Source organism: Argentina anserina, chromosome 6 (assembly GCF_933775445.1).
Source record: "Argentina anserina chromosome 6, drPotAnse1.1, whole genome shotgun sequence".
Taxonomy (NCBI): domain Eukaryota; kingdom Viridiplantae; phylum Streptophyta; class Magnoliopsida; order Rosales; family Rosaceae; genus Argentina; species Argentina anserina.
The window spans coordinates 36,043,289-36,058,416 of NC_065877.1; the positions used below are offsets into that span (position 1 = coordinate 36,043,289).

Genomic DNA, 15,128 nt, shown 5'->3' on the forward strand with positions numbered 1-15,128 from the left:
GAGCGTAATCCCACAATTCCGAAGATAATTTCCTTGCCTCGCTTTATAGATCACCTTGAAAAGATCAGAAAGGAATTTAGAATCGTTTCGTAAACCTTTAAATGCCAAAACAGTAATAAACGGTTACTGTTCAGCAATTTTGGTTTATACGAAGTTACTGTTCACTGTTCACTATTCACGGTTACTGTTCAATACTCAATTAATACGTATTTCTGTACGTATAAGTACTATGTACGTATTTCTGTACGTATAAGTATTAATACGTATTTCTGTACGTATAAATATTAATACGTATTTCTGTACGTATAAATATTAATACGTATTGCTGTACGTATAAATATTAATACGTATTGCTGTACGTATAAATATTAATACGTATTTCTGTACGTATAAATATTAATACGTATTTCTGTACGTATAAATATAAATACGTATTTCTGTACGTATAAATATAAATACGTATTTTTAAATGTAAATACAACCTCAGTAAATAAAATTTACTAATTACATTTTTACATTCACCGAAGGTAATTTATAATTACATTTACCGAAGGTAAAATTTAATTACATTTACCGTAGTAAATAAAAATTACATTTACATTTACCGTTACACAGTAAATTACCAAAATACCCTTTCAGTCAAAACTAACTACACCGCCTCACCCGGCGGCGCGTGTGGCACACGCGCCACCTCCGGCCGGCCGCGCGTGGGGCCCACGCGCCGACGCCAACCAAGGCGCGTGTGATGCCACCGTCGCCTCCAAACTCTCCCCCTCCTCCTCCTCTACCTTCCTACGGCTTCAAATCCCTCCTACGCTACCCTACACCCTCCCACGCGCCGCCTTTAGGCGGCGGTACCCAATCTCCTCCAAACCTCCTCCAACCCCCTCCGATCTCCACACATCCATCCCAAAATCATCCAAAATCCACACACAACATCAATATCATCAATCCTTACCTTGAATCTCACAGTAGAGCTCTTGAATCGACGATGAAGGTGGAGGAGATCGAGCAGCAGTGGAGGCTAGTGGCTCATCCCTTTGGCGCGGGTGCGAGGGTGAGATGGGCGGTGGCGAGCTCGCCCGAGCTCGTCGACGAAGGAACTCGGGTTTGAGCTGAAGAGAGGGGACCTCGAGAGAGGGAGAGAGAAGAGAACCAAGAGAGAAAGGGAAGAGAAGAGAGAAGGGAGCTCGGGAAGGAAGGAGAAAGAGAGAGAGAAGAGAGAGATTAGAGGGAGAGTGAGGGTGTGCGGCGGGGTGGGTGAGGGAAAGGGGTTTCCACTAGGGTTATTACAGCGGTGAAGCCTGGAAGTTCTCCCGAAAAAGCATATTTCACCGAACTTCAACTCGTCGGATCTCCCTCCTCCGACAACCAATCGGTACGATTCTTGTTAAAGAAAAGGTCTCATTCCATACTACAAACCCTCCAAAAGATTTAACCTCAATCGTTGTGTGCTAGGAGAATCGAAGAAAAGAAATTCTAGGTTTTTACTTTTTAAATTGAGGCTTTTCGGTTCTTGTTAAATTGAAGTGTTTATGCTCAGAATTAGACTTTGTGGTGAACTAGAAAGTTGTTAGGAATGTCATTTAGATTGTGTTGGTGAAATTTGGTGATCATTGGTGGCGGGCGGTGAACAGTGATGACGCATGAATAGTACTGCGAATAGTGTTGTATGAACAATATTCTGTAAAACAGTAACTATGAACAATGTTTTGGTAAAAACGGTAAATGTGAACATTGTTTTAGTAAAGACAGTACATTGGAACAGTGATTAGTAAAACATGAACAATGTTCTGTAAACAATGTTTTATGAACAACATTTAGCTGTACTGAAATCGTCACCTGATATTTTACGTATCATTTTCTAAGCATTTATCATGCTATTAGGTGACTGACGAAACGAGTGAGGAAATTACTTTCAGTGTCGTGGAAGTTGCACGCAGGAAAGAAGGTGAGTAAAATCTCACAATGATCATCATGATCGAAGTAGTGTTGTAATTATTGAATACAGTACACCGGCAGACATACTAGAGCTCTAACTGAATCGTAACTGTCACCCGACCAAGGCTTGGTTCCGATACTGCCAACACGTCCAGAGATAGAAAAACACGTCCGAGACATAAAACACGTTCAAAAACAGAAAACGTTTTAACAAGACTCAATGTTAAAACCATGTACAATAACAATCCACGCATGTTATTGTACTACAACAAAGCGACTCTTGCTCAAATAAAATAAATATAGTTGTCACCGTATAATTCATTTGGAAAGAACAACGTGACAGTATATAATATAGCAACCCATATATATGTATCGTATTTACCATTTTATACACATACACAACCCATTATATTATATACACGTCATAGTTTGATCTTTTTAATAAAACGTAAATATGAGTCACCGCTAAGGGTAGACTCGTCATAGTGAGATTTACTCACTTTCACCATAGTCCATAATCACTAAAACCTTTTTAAAAATCATTTATTAAAATAGAGTTTCACTTACCCATGAACCGTAGACGATCAAGTTCACGTAATTTAAACCAAAACATATTTTTAAAATAATTTTTATAAATTAGTGATGCAACGACTATGTTAACAACTCAAACTAAATTCAATAATTACAACACTACTTCGATCATGATGATCATTGTGAGATTTACTCACCTTATTTCCTGCGTGTAACTTCCACGACACCGAAAGCGATTCTCTCACTCGTTTCGTCGGTCACCTAATAGCATGATAAAATGCTTTAAAAACGATAAGAAAAATATCAGGTGACGATTTTATTACAGCTAAATGTTGGTCATAAAACACTATTCACAAAACATTGTTCGAGTTTCCCTGTTTTACAGAACACTGTTCACATAACACTCTTCATGTTCTATGCTTACATAACACTGTTCATAGTTCTTGTTCACGCGTTGCCACCATTTTCCGACCAGCACCAATGACCACCAAATTTCACCACCACAATCTAAATGACATTCCTAACAACTTTCTAGTTCACAACAAAGTCTAAAGCAAAGGTTAAAACCTTCAATTTCAGAATTTCCGAAAAATCTCAAATCAAGAACCCTAGAATTGAAATTTCTTGGTTCAAGTTCTTACCCTTCGATTTAGCTCAAAAACTTTGCAGGGGTTGTTGATGACGTTGAGGCAAGGAGTTTGAGACCGGTGGTGAAGCCTAAACTCGCCGGAGCTCGCCAGAAAATTGAAGAACACAACCGGGTCACCGTCGGGTTTTCGGGTCGACTTCCGGGCTTCGATGCGTGGAAACCGGCGTGCTACTCCACGATCCACCACCACAGGGAGGCGCGCAAGGAGGAGGCGAAACGATCTGGGCTGGCTAGGTCGCTTGAAGCCGCCGGAGTCGGCCGGAAAAGTCGGGTCTGGTCAGAAGAAAATTTTCGCCTCTAAAGGTGCGAGTGAAGGGAGAGGGAGGAACAAATGAGGATCTTACAGTTTAGCTCCAATTCTATGAGATTTTGTTTTGAAGAGTAATATCGAAAGTGTATTCAATTCAAAATTCACGTCCAAAGCTACTCTCTAAGGCCGTCAAAGATAAGGAGGATTTTCGTCCTATTTGAATTGAAAAGGGTAGCGCATCTCCTAGTTAGAGAAAGAAGACTTCGATCTGCTGCATCAATTGTGGAGCTTCTTGGGTTGCCTCACGGTTGATCTAGCTAGCTCACGCCGGCCTCTTGTCTCTAGCCAGTTTATACTTTGCAGCAGTGCGCATAATTACCTTGGGAAATTCGGATACATGGACTTAATCATTGCTTCATTTCGACCACAGATTGTACAGACACACTTATATTCATCAAATTGATTACCACAAGCACAGATGATTTGATAGCAAGGATTAACAGTTGCAACTTGTAGGATACGGAAGTAATGACATAATGTAGGGTGGTGCTCCTTATTACAAACATGAGAAGGCCCTCAGAAGAAGAAGAATAAGATAATCCCATACTTCCCTACCTCTTGTCACTCGTTGCAGAGAGATCTCATGAGCTCACCCTACGAAGCCCAGATCGAAAGATCGGAAATAGTGCGTAAATATTCAGATAAATATTGAAAGGGGTGGTCAAAAGTTAAAACACAGAAGATTGAAAAGAATGAAGTTAGTGAGGGTGCATAAGAAAGTTTAAGGCACAAAGAATGAAGATTGTTCATGCTTGCTACATATATACATGTATATTGCTACTGAGCTGTTGCTGCTAGATTTCTAGTGTGTGATCTTCGAGTTGTTCTACAAAGATTTATCAAATAACATAACATATTACATATATGATACAAAAGGCTACAAAATTTGTGGGACTACTTACAACGACTTAGCTGATTTTGATCAATTGATACTTGTTTCTGAAGACGTGTGTATCTTAATTCTGGCATTCGTTACGAATTTGAAGGCTCGCCATCTTTCACACTTGGCAGAGGGTATCGACACAAAGGGCAAACATGACTCGTCTCTAACCATCGAGTAATGCAATCTACATGATAATGGTGAGTACAAGGCAAATGAGTAATCAGTCGATCAACACCACCTTGTGCAAATGCATCCATACAAATACTGCATGACAGGTTCTGTTTGATAGCATCATCTTCCAAACTATCAAGTCTCACTTTCTGTAAATCCTCGATTGATGACCTAGCTGCAGGAATAAAGACGAATTTGTTAGTTTCAAAGGATTCCAATGCAATCCTATCCGTCGTCGTCGGATGAAAGTCCTCAATGCAACGAATCTCGTATGTTTGAAAGTATAACAACTCATTTACCTGAATGTAGATGTTTAGATCTTCCCTTATAAGACTACCAATGCTACCAAGATCATCAAAACTGCCCAACAACTGTACCGTCAGGTCGGCAACCAACACTATAATGTGGTCGCTGGGGATGGCCGCCTGGACCTCAGGAAGTAGTTTTTCAACAACAGTTGGGTGCTCCTCTCTTGGGACACCCATGTTTGAGAGGTGACCAGCTATATATTCAGTACAATCTTGTATTTGGTGTCTATTTGAGAAACGGATAGAACAACTTGCTTTTGCAGCTGGGGAGTTTTCACATGAAAAATTGGTTAGATCATCATACCAACATCGGCTTTGCTTGACGAGACGAAAACTGATCGGAAGTTCGTCTTCTTCACCTGGTTCAGGTCCGAACATTGTTTCTTCCCGCACTACTCTGCTGAAATAATAGTGCTCGTCGGTGGACATGCTTGAAGATATAGGGATCGATATTATTTAAGTTGGATAATGGTCACGAAACTTTGGTATATATATGTTATGTACATCTAGCTATAGGCCTTGATCAACGAGGAGAAAAACTACCAGGATTAGGATATCCAAATGTCTAACTAACTAGTTATCCTAAATCAACAAGGAGAAGAAAAAAAAACCCATCTAGTTGGGAATTATCGTAGACTGAGTTACTGTAATTAATTAAAACCCTTAATGAGACATGAAAAAATATTTGAACAAACACAGGCATGTGACAGTCATCTATCATCTATCCATACAAATTAGAAGTCCCCTTCAAGTAATATGCAAAAATCTTCACTTGTTCTTCAATAATACACATAAAATTTATAATCATTTAACATGAAATATATAGTGACCAATCTTACATTTACTCTATGTAATATATAGTGTCACATGGTTTTCCATTGAATATATGTGACATTTTTTTTATGATAAGATATGTGAAATTTTCAATAGAAAGAAAGGGAATTACATTTTGCCCAATAGTAACATTGAACGCCACGACGCCGTTTTGGTCATTTCCTCTCTATATATAACCTTTTCAACCCTAGCTCGCATCAAACAAGCCGCTCCTCCAAAACCCTAAGACCCTCTCACAGAGAGAGCAGCCATGACCACCAGTCTGAAGAAGAACCGCAAGAAGAGAGGCCACGTCAGCGCCGGGCACGGCCGTATCGGCAAGCACCGCAAGCATCCCGGAGGCCGTGGAAACGCCGGAGGCATGCACCACCACCGCATCCTCTTCGACAAGTACCACCCGGGGTATTTCGGTAAAGTCGGCATGCGCTACTTCCACAAGCTCCGCAACAAGTTCCACTGCCCCGTCGTCAACCTCGAGAAGCTCTGGTCAATGGTGCCCCAGGAGGTCAAGGACAAGGCGGCCAAGGGAACCGGCGGCGAGGCTCCGTTGCTCGATGTGACGCAGTTTGGGTACTTCAAGGTCTTGGGCAAGGGGAAGCTTCCCGGATCTCAGCCGTTGGTTGTGAAGACCAAGCTGATCTCTAAGGTGGCTGAGAAGAAGATCAAGGAGGCTGGTGGCGCCGTCGTGCTCACCGCTTAGGGTTTTTTTCTTTGAATTCTCTGTGTTTTTTAATTTCAGAATTATAATATTGTTGCTACACCGTAGTTGAGTGAGAATTTTTTAAATTTTCATCTGACTGCTTTAGAATGAAAATTGGAGCTTAAATTTGCGACTCGTTGTTCGATTTTGATGTTTTGGTATCTGTTTTTGTGTAGTTTTATAATGTGGTTTTGTGCCCAATTGTGCGTTTGATTCTGTTGTTGAATTATGTCAAAATACAGTGGAAATGATATGATCTTATGATTTCATGGTAGATTTTGATGTTGTATAGCCGGTTTGGAAGCATTCAGAATGGAATGCTTGCGTAGTAGTTAGAGTCGCATTGATGTTTTAAGTCGCATTGTTTTTGTATGTAGAAGTAGTTAAGGTCATTTTGTTTTCCTAGTGTGTTTGTCTTGGGCTTGATGTTGAAACATGATCACTGCTATACATCTTAGGATGAATACTTGTATGCGTTGTAGGAAGATAGAAATTGAGAATAGTGATTGGTATAGTTTTTAAGAAGCATGATTTAGGATTAGAATCATGAATGAGCTTGTAATAGTTTTTCCAAGGTGTGGAGCTCTTGTCACATCATTAATTCCTGATAATGCACGTCTTGAATTTGCGGAGTTTGGAGCACTCTTCTTGTTTTACCTTGAGTTAAAAGTCTGATACCTGGGTATGAAGTCTGATAAAACAGTGGTTGGTGCAATGGCTTACAATGCAACGGAGTAGTTTTTTTTAAGCTTCATCATACAGATTTGACCACTTATTTCTGCATTCCTCAACGCATGCCTTTACCTCCTTCACGGATTTTGGTTTGCCACTTGGGATGTGGCTTTTGTGATTGCTGTGTTAGACTGTTACTTATTCTGTCATTGTACACCTTGACCTTATCAGATGAATTTTGATTAGAGTGGTTTGTGCAAACAGAAAACTACTTTTCAAGGTTCATCATACAGATTCAACCGCTTATTTCTGCTTTCCTCATCATAGGCCTTTACCTTATATGTGGGTTACATTTTTGTGGTTTGCCTTCTGATGGTAGTTTGCGGCATCTTTACCTGTGTAGTAGTCATTTGTGCCTGTCAGCTTGATTACTGCATTATGGATGATTGGATTGGATGTGGGTAGATGAATGTCTTTTCTGTGGTGTTTGATTGGATTTGTATGTTGTTGCTTGTTAACATGAGCCAGGTTTAATTGATGTGCGTTCTTCCTTGCCAACAAAAGTAAACAATGCAGTTATAATGGTTCTTCCTTTGGTGAGGAATTGTGATTTGCACTTGGCCAAATGAGAAAGGGAAATAAGCACTTATATATGATTTCCGTTTTGTTGTTATGGATGTTTGTGTGATGCAGAAATCGGGGTTACAAGAACGTTAATTAGCAGCATGACTATAGTAGTCTAGTGCAAATTGAGTTCATATCTCAACATTTCGAACTACAATAAAAATTTCTTTGGATCCAAAGAGCCCTGGGACTATAGCACATGATTTCCAGCCGTGATCAAGCAAATTATAATACAAATTAAATTAAATGAAAGAAATGATAAAAGAAAGAAAATTAAGTGTTCTTAAGCAACGAAATTTCGGGTTTGGGCCTCCAAACCCGCCCCAGTGCTCTTCGGGTTTCGCCTCCGAGCTCTACTACTAGTACTAGTTGCCCTTCAGTCGTTGCTCACTTCCCAAAGCGAAACCTCTCCCAATTATTCGCCGCTAAACCAAAACCTCCCATCCATTTTCCGGCAGCCATGGCCGAGGCTGAGACCGACACCAACGCCTCCAAGTCCAAACCACGCCCCATCGTACGCCTCGGGATCTTCCTCATCTCTCACAGCTTCTTCTTCAGGTACTCTCTCCCTCACTCACTCTCCCCTCAGATTTCAAATGTCAAAGCACTAAACGCCGTCGTTTTGCTCCTTCCTCAGTGTCGTTTTCTTCACCGCCGGAGTTTTGGCTCTTCTCCTGCTTCCGGTTCTCGCCAAGAACACCTACATCTCCGAGAACTCGCTCATGCCAGGTCATCTCTCTCTCTCTCTCTCTCTCTCTCTCTCTCTCTCGCTGTTTGATCTGTTTAGAACTAACCTGAGGTTTTTTCAATGGCTGAAAATTTAGGCTCGGTGGCGCCCATGCTTTCCAATCAGGAGATTGCGGAGGCGAATAGATTGATAGACGACTTGACTGCTCTGAATTCCAATCCTGTTGGTTCGGTCATGTAAGTTTTCCGCTGTAATTGTAGTTTTTACTTTTTACAGATTAGAGTTTGAATGCTAATTTAGGTTTCAAGTGCTGTATATTAATGTGTTGTGATGTTTACGCCGATATAAGTAGAATGGTGAGTGACCTGATTATTGTTTAGATTATCGAGTTTGAATAGCGCAGGCTCGTTTTGATTTGTTTCTAGTATACTTTTTGAAACAAACTGAGAGGAAATTTTGATCCCTGCACTGTTTGGTTGTGTCACGAGTTTTGTGACTGCGGTTTTGTTCTGTTGCAGAGGAAGTCGAAGGCTGGTAGCGCAGTATATGTTGAATTTGGGTGCTGAAGTTAGTTTTCACAAGTTCCACCCTCAGTTAAACCAGTTTCACCCACTGCGCTTCTTTTCCAGCCCTGATTCGGGGAGAATCAAACAGAATGTCAGTTGTGCGTTGCTCGGTGTCAACACTGTTGGGATTATAAGAGCACCGCGTGGTGATGGGAAGGAAGCTATTGTGCTGGTGACTCCTTTCAATTCAGCGGAAGTTACCAAGAATGAGGCCGTATCTTTGGGAATTGCGTACTCGGTATTTTCCTTGCTTACCAGAGTCCCTTGGCTGGCCAAGGATGTTATATGGCTCGTTGCAGATTCCCAATTTGGAGAGTATGCCGCAGTTTCTGCTTGGCTAAGAGACTATCATACACCTGTATTCAGCGGTCGGGGCACAATAGATGCAGAAATGTGTCCTGAAAGTAGTAATCTGCATGGATTGGACGAAGACCAATTTACAAAAGGGATGACTTATGATGGATTTAAACGTGCTGGGACCATGGCTGCGGCCCTTGTTATGAAGGTTGGAGATCGGGGTTATCAATATGAGGACAGTCTAAGTATCTATGCTGAGGCATCTAATGGGCAGATGCCAAATCTTGACCTCATCAATACTGTGAATTATTTAGCAGTACATAGGCAAGGTTTGCGGGTAAAAGTGGAGAAATTGTTGTCTTTACTCAATATGAGATGGCTTCAGAGGTTGGGGGAGATGTTTGAGTTACTAGGACAATATGCCAGAATCGTAAATCCCCAGCTTAAATTTGGTATCCCAGCTGCGGAGTATATTGAGGGTAGTGCCACACTTGCCAGCTCATTGTACTACCAGGTTGGTGTACTTTTCTCTTTGTTATTTCAAATAATGGCCTTTCTGTGTTTCGTCTCAAACTTATTCATTAAAGATATATGATTACTTGTTCAGTTAATCTTCTCTGCCGCAAAGGTACATTACTTATATCATGTTATCTTCATGGTGTTAGGCTTTGGGCGTACCCACCGGTCCCCATGGTGCTTTTCGTGATTACCAAGTTGATGCAATTACTGTGGAGTTTTTTCCCAGAGATTATAATATGGGTAACAAGAGACAAAATGACTTCCTTCTGCGAAGTGGCCGGTTAGTGCTCAATTATTCATTTCATAATTTCCTTCTCAATTCATCTCATATCTCTTAATATGTATTCAAGCCGTAATTCCTTGTCATTGGTACCTTATGCATGAGGAATGTGTACTCAAAATAGAAAATTATCTTTGATTTAGAATCTCAAGTGTCTAGCTGTTTATCTTTTCTTTTAATCTAAGACATACATATTTCACTTTTTTCTGAAAGAGGGCATGTTGTAAATATATTGTGTGCTAACTTGTATCAAGTACATTGATTATCTGCATTATAATTATTTTTTTTTTGTGACTTCTAAGATTTTTTTTTGTTCCTGAAGCGTATAATATTTTAATGGTCAATAGGAGGTAGAATCATCTACATTTCTAGTATTCTTTGAATCTGTAATTTTCATTGCTTGCTAGAATCTACCTGTTACGATTCCTTTTTTCTTTTTCACCCCTTTATAGTTTTCAATTTTACCAGTTATAATCATTATATGGTCTATATCCATTGCAATCATAATAAAATATATCTTATTTTGTGTTAATATGGATGAGGTTGTTCTTGGTTATTGTGCAGATTAATTGAAGGAGTTGTGCAGTCCGTAAACAATCTTCTAGAGAAGTTTCATCAGTCATTTTTTCTATACCTGTTAACATCTCCCAGTAAATTTGTGTCAGTGGGAGTCTACATGATTGCGTTTGCACTACTAGTTGCGCCGCTCCCCATGGTGGCTGCTTCTCTCTTCGTAAATGCCAGTGAGTCTGAAGATAGTCTGAACACTGAGAAACCTGATTCTTTGGCGTCTGCTGCTGATTCGGCTCCTTTGGTCACTGCTTGTGAGTCTTCTTCATTGCTCGGTGACGCTAATTCTGGTTCTTCAACCACTCCTGCTGGTTGCATCACTCTCAACTCATGGAAATGGATTAATGCGGCAAAGAAATCTTTTGTTGTCTACTTGTGGAGCTTTGTTGTTTCAGTACTCCCGTATTTCATCTGTCAGATACCCAATTGCACCCCATCAACCAGCTTGATAATCTGGGTTTTGCTTTCAGTACTCAGCCTCGTAGTCATGTACATGATTTTGGCTTCTTCCTTCTCTGAGGTTAATGACTCTCTATCTCGAAAAGAGTGGGCTATCCTAAAATCAGTGACTTTGTCAGCTGCATTTATTGGTTTGTGTCTTATGTCGATCATCAACTTCGCTACAGCAGAAATTGGTGGGTTACTGATTGTCCCTATGTGTTTGATGGCCCATCCTTTGAAGCTTGATATTGAAACTAGGAGCATGAAAGCAATGTCAAGAGCAGCTTGTAATCTCATTCTGGGGATTGTAGGATTTCCACCAGTTACTTTCATACTTCTGAAAGGAGCATTGGAGGGTTTCAGCAGCATTAGTGTCGGTGACTTCTGGTCTTGGGTGGAATCTCTTTGGGTTTGGAATAGTGCCACTTACCTATACATTGGAGTGGTGCACCTGCCATCTTGGGTTTTGTGTATTCATATATTGATTCACCACTGTTAACATGTTGTAAACTACTTTACCTTGAATTAGAGAACGGTTAGACGATTAGACATGCGAAGAATCACACGATGAAGAGTTGCATTCTTGCATTATCTCCATCTCATGTCTATTCTGAATAGCGGCTGCAATATAACTTTTGGCTGTGTTTAGAGATCACATCACTGGGCTTTACAAGCTTGTGTCAGGTCAGCTCATCAGGTACATCTTTAACCTTACCTAAATTCAGATAGAGAATAGATACAGGCAGATGCAAAAGAAATAGTGTCTAGCACGCAGACCATAACATTGCAGTATTATAGGTAGCACACACTTGCATGCTGTTATTTTGTTAGGTGAGGGCCAGTCGTTTGAGACTTCTGTTGAAGGCACTGTCATTTGCACTCCCAGAATCTTTCTCAACTCTTTTCGTGACATTTTAGCAATAGTTTACTATGAAATTTGAGTATAGAATGATTTTGCTGGGATGTGAATAAGCATATTATACCATGTATTGCTTGCCGACTTGGACATGACCCCATGACTCGGAATAATTTCCTTTTGTCTTGGATTATGGAAGAAGATGCTACAAGAATAATTAAGGTTCATATTCGACACTCACCTAAAAGGGTAAGGATCTTGGGCCAGAAACTAAAGAAGATTTTGATTTAAAATTCGTAGTGAACATGATTATTATGGTGGTTTCTTCCTTTCGTATTGGTTGGTATAGCATCGCTTTAGATATATATGCACTTTCAAGAAACCTAAGGTTGTGGTGCTCTGTAAGATAAAGCACTCAGCATCTGCATGATGGGTGACATATAACTTGTGCACTGCCATTTTTATGTTTGTATTGTAATATAAGGTTAAAATCCTCTCCTTGTTTTTAGTTACTGGAATCCTTGGGTAGCCAAAGAAATGTCATTCACAAAACTTGTTGATCCCAAACAGTTACCGAAACCTTATTGTCCCCTAGTGAAAAGGATGAATAGAATTTAGTGCTACCAAAACGGAGAATGTCTTTCTCCTCGAGCTGTATTCAGATACTCATTCATTAGGAAAATGATGGTGATGGAGATGCCCCATACGAAATTCATAATGCTTTTTATGTGACATGTACTCTATAACTGTGATAGACATTTACCAGTCAGAACTTGGATGTAGGACATCTTATTGCCTCGTAAGTGTAAGATTTTCTTAATTACGTAGATGCAAGTAAAAAATCCTGTTAAATAGTTAAATTGTTGGTGGTTGGTGAACCTAAGCTTTGGTATCGTCCTTGAAGCCAAGAAATGTGAGACGGCTAAGAAAAAGAAACTGAGGCGGCCGTAGCGGTTGGATTTTATCTCCACGGTTAACGCTTATTCACCAATAATTAGTAGTCCCACGCCCAAGCCGGACAAGTGTCGTAGCGCGTGAGTCACATAATCTCTTTGAGTACGACTTGCACACCTTGAAACTATAATCAAAGCAAAGCAAGAAACCAAAACAAACCCACAGCCGTAGTCAGTTTGAAAGCCACTCTTTTGTTAGGTGACTCTCCAAATGTCCAAACAAGAAAACAAAGAAGCAGAAGACTAATTCATCTGAAGAAGATGATGAAATATTAGGCCAGAAGATGGACAAGTTGCTTTGTGATGAGCTTGTGCAAGAAGTTTTCCAACGACTGCCACCATCGTCTTCCTCTGTTTCTCTGGTCTCCAAGCGCTGGCTTCACCTCCACCGCACCTCCAGAACCTCCCTCACTCTCCGTCTCACCGGAGACGATCCCACAGTCGCTTCTATATCCACCCTCCTCTCTCACTACCCTTTCCTCTCTTGCCTCTCTATTTTGTCATCTAATCCCAGAAGCAAGACCAGTTTAGCTGATCAGTTCCTTCTGTTGGTCTGTACCTTCTGTGCCAAGCTTCACAGCCTGAGGTTCTTGGCTGGTCCAGTTTCAGCGTCCTCCCTCACTTCTCTCTCTGCAGCATGTACCCAACTCACCTCTCTATGTATCAACCTCTCCAGGCCTTTCTTCCTCATGTGGATCATCAATTTTCCAAAATTGAGAGACTTGTCAATCAGGGTCTGCTCTGGGGAAATTGGGGTTGAACAACAAGATGATTGTGGGTTTCTTGCAGATGAGGATTCTGGCGCTGAATTGGGTTTAGAGAGTCTTTGTTTATCTGGGATTGGAGCTGGTGATTGGGGATTGGGTTGGCTTTGGAGGAGCTGTAGAAAGCTGAAGAAATTGCAGCTGAAGAGCTGTGAGGGAGTTGGGGATGGAGGTTCGTTTTCCTCATTTACTACTTGCTTGCAGGGTGTTCAAGAAGTGGAGCTCAGGACTAGTAGGAGTATACTCGATGGGGTTCTGTTGAAATTGGCCGAAAATTGTGATTCTCTAACTTCTCTTTTGGTTTATGATGGTGGTAGCCGGGAGGCTCTTCTCAGGTTCTTTAGCCAATGCCACTGCAATTTGCAGAAACTTGATTTTCGATTGCCTCTTGACCTTAAGAATGATCATCTCTTGGCTGTTTCTACCAATTTCAGAAGCCTTTCGATTCTTAGGCTTCAGAGTTGTTGTCTTGTCAGTGGTGAAGGCCTAAAGGCCCTTGGGACTGCTGTGAATTGTGGCCTTGAAGAATTGGCACTAATAAACTGTGATGTAGTTGAAAGGGAACCAGGGTTGTTGTCCGCATTAGGACAAAATTTGAGGAAACTGAGGAAATTGGATTTGTCGCACAATGAAATGTTGCTTGACAAGGAATTCATGTCAATGCTAGTTTCGTGTAACTATTTGGTTGATTTGAGGGTCAGAGGGTGTAAGGGGCTTACTAATGCATCTATCTTTTCTATGATAAAGAGTTGTAAGTGTTTGGAGAGAGTTGATATTATGCACTGTTCTGGGATTCAGGCTGAAGCGATTGAGTCTTTTGTTGTGAACTCTCCTCAGCTGAAATGGGTACAGGTGGAGCAAAGCAAGATATCAGATGCTGCAAAGACATGGGCGTCCCATAAGTTTATAGAAGCTGTTGCTTGAGACACATGATTTATGTTAGTAAATGTTCCTAATAAAACAGGTATTTATCAAAGGTCTCAACACTTGGTATGTTTTCCATTGTAAATGCTTTCTTGTTATAAGTTATGGATCATAAGTTCAGCTTATGCAATGAGAATTCTGTAATTGTATTTATGTGTACAGGATGATCAAACGTTGATCGTGCTAATAAATTATTCCAATGCTTCAAAGTTTTCTGTTTCATTTTTGTTTGTTCCATACAAAATGTTCTGTTTGTTCTAAAACTACAAGAGTTTTAATTGTGAACAAATAAATCTTTAAGATAACTTGTGCTCCTCGGCATGAAATGCAGGATGGACATGGATAGACTACTCGAGCTTATAAACTGACTCCAAGTTCTTCTTGATGAACTGGCATCAGTAGCTTAACATCTACTGATAAACAAAAACTGGAAAGCATCATTATACTATTGCAATTCCACTTCTACCACTGAGAACCTCAAGTAAATTTCCATGAAGCGCGCTTAAAATCATTACCCTAAATCAGGAACACTTATCCATAGTTTCTTATAAAGCCATTACTAATCATGCATTGCCTATATTCTAGGATATGAAATTAAAACCAGACGTCAGTTAATATTAAATAAAAATAAAAAAAGACGAGAAAGT

At 40.4% G+C, this 15,128-nt stretch overlaps 3 protein-coding genes across 3 annotated transcripts; all 3 read left to right on the forward strand.

The window, feature by feature from the left end:
• The first annotated feature begins 5,838 nt into the window (after positions 1-5,838).
• On the forward strand, positions 5,839-6,462 carry LOC126799121 (60S ribosomal protein L27a-2-like). Its single transcript, XM_050526244.1, has one exon. The coding sequence runs from the start codon at positions 5,878-5,880 to the stop codon at positions 6,325-6,327; it is 450 nt and encodes a 149-aa protein (XP_050382201.1). The 5' UTR covers positions 5,839-5,877; the 3' UTR covers positions 6,328-6,462.
• Positions 6,463-8,028: 1,566 nt separating this feature from the next.
• LOC126798085 (uncharacterized) lies at positions 8,029-11,535 on the forward strand. The gene is made up of 6 exons (XM_050524917.1): positions 8,029-8,181; positions 8,261-8,352; positions 8,448-8,547; positions 8,830-9,688; positions 9,840-9,973; positions 10,538-11,535. The coding sequence occupies exons 1-6, from the start codon at positions 8,084-8,086 to the stop codon at positions 11,481-11,483; spliced, it is 2,229 nt and encodes a 742-aa protein (XP_050380874.1). The 5' UTR covers positions 8,029-8,083; the 3' UTR covers positions 11,484-11,535.
• A 1,511-nt stretch (positions 11,536-13,046) lies between these two features.
• On the forward strand, positions 13,047-14,646 carry LOC126799365 (F-box/LRR-repeat protein 4). The gene has a single exon (XM_050526561.1). The coding sequence runs from the start codon at positions 13,078-13,080 to the stop codon at positions 14,479-14,481; it is 1,404 nt and encodes a 467-aa protein (XP_050382518.1). The 5' UTR covers positions 13,047-13,077; the 3' UTR covers positions 14,482-14,646.
• The last annotated feature ends 482 nt before the right edge of the window (positions 14,647-15,128 follow it).

Excerpts from the sequence above, each read along its gene's own strand:
- LOC126799121 (XM_050526244.1), top strand. The coding sequence starts at position 5,878 with ATGACCACCAGTCTGAAGAAGAACCGCAAGAAGAGAGGCCACGTCAGC.
- LOC126798085 (XM_050524917.1), top strand. The coding sequence starts at position 8,084 with ATGGCCGAGGCTGAGACCGACACCAACGCCTCCAAGTCCAAACCACGC. Across the intron at positions 9,689-9,839 it reads CCAGCTCATTGTACTACCAG|GCTTTGGGCGTACCCACCGG; the intron begins GTTGGTGTACTT and ends TCATGGTGTTAG. Across the intron at positions 9,974-10,537 it reads TTCCTTCTGCGAAGTGGCCG|ATTAATTGAAGGAGTTGTGC; the intron begins GTTAGTGCTCAA and ends GTTATTGTGCAG.
- LOC126799365 (XM_050526561.1), top strand. The coding sequence starts at position 13,078 with ATGGACAAGTTGCTTTGTGATGAGCTTGTGCAAGAAGTTTTCCAACGA.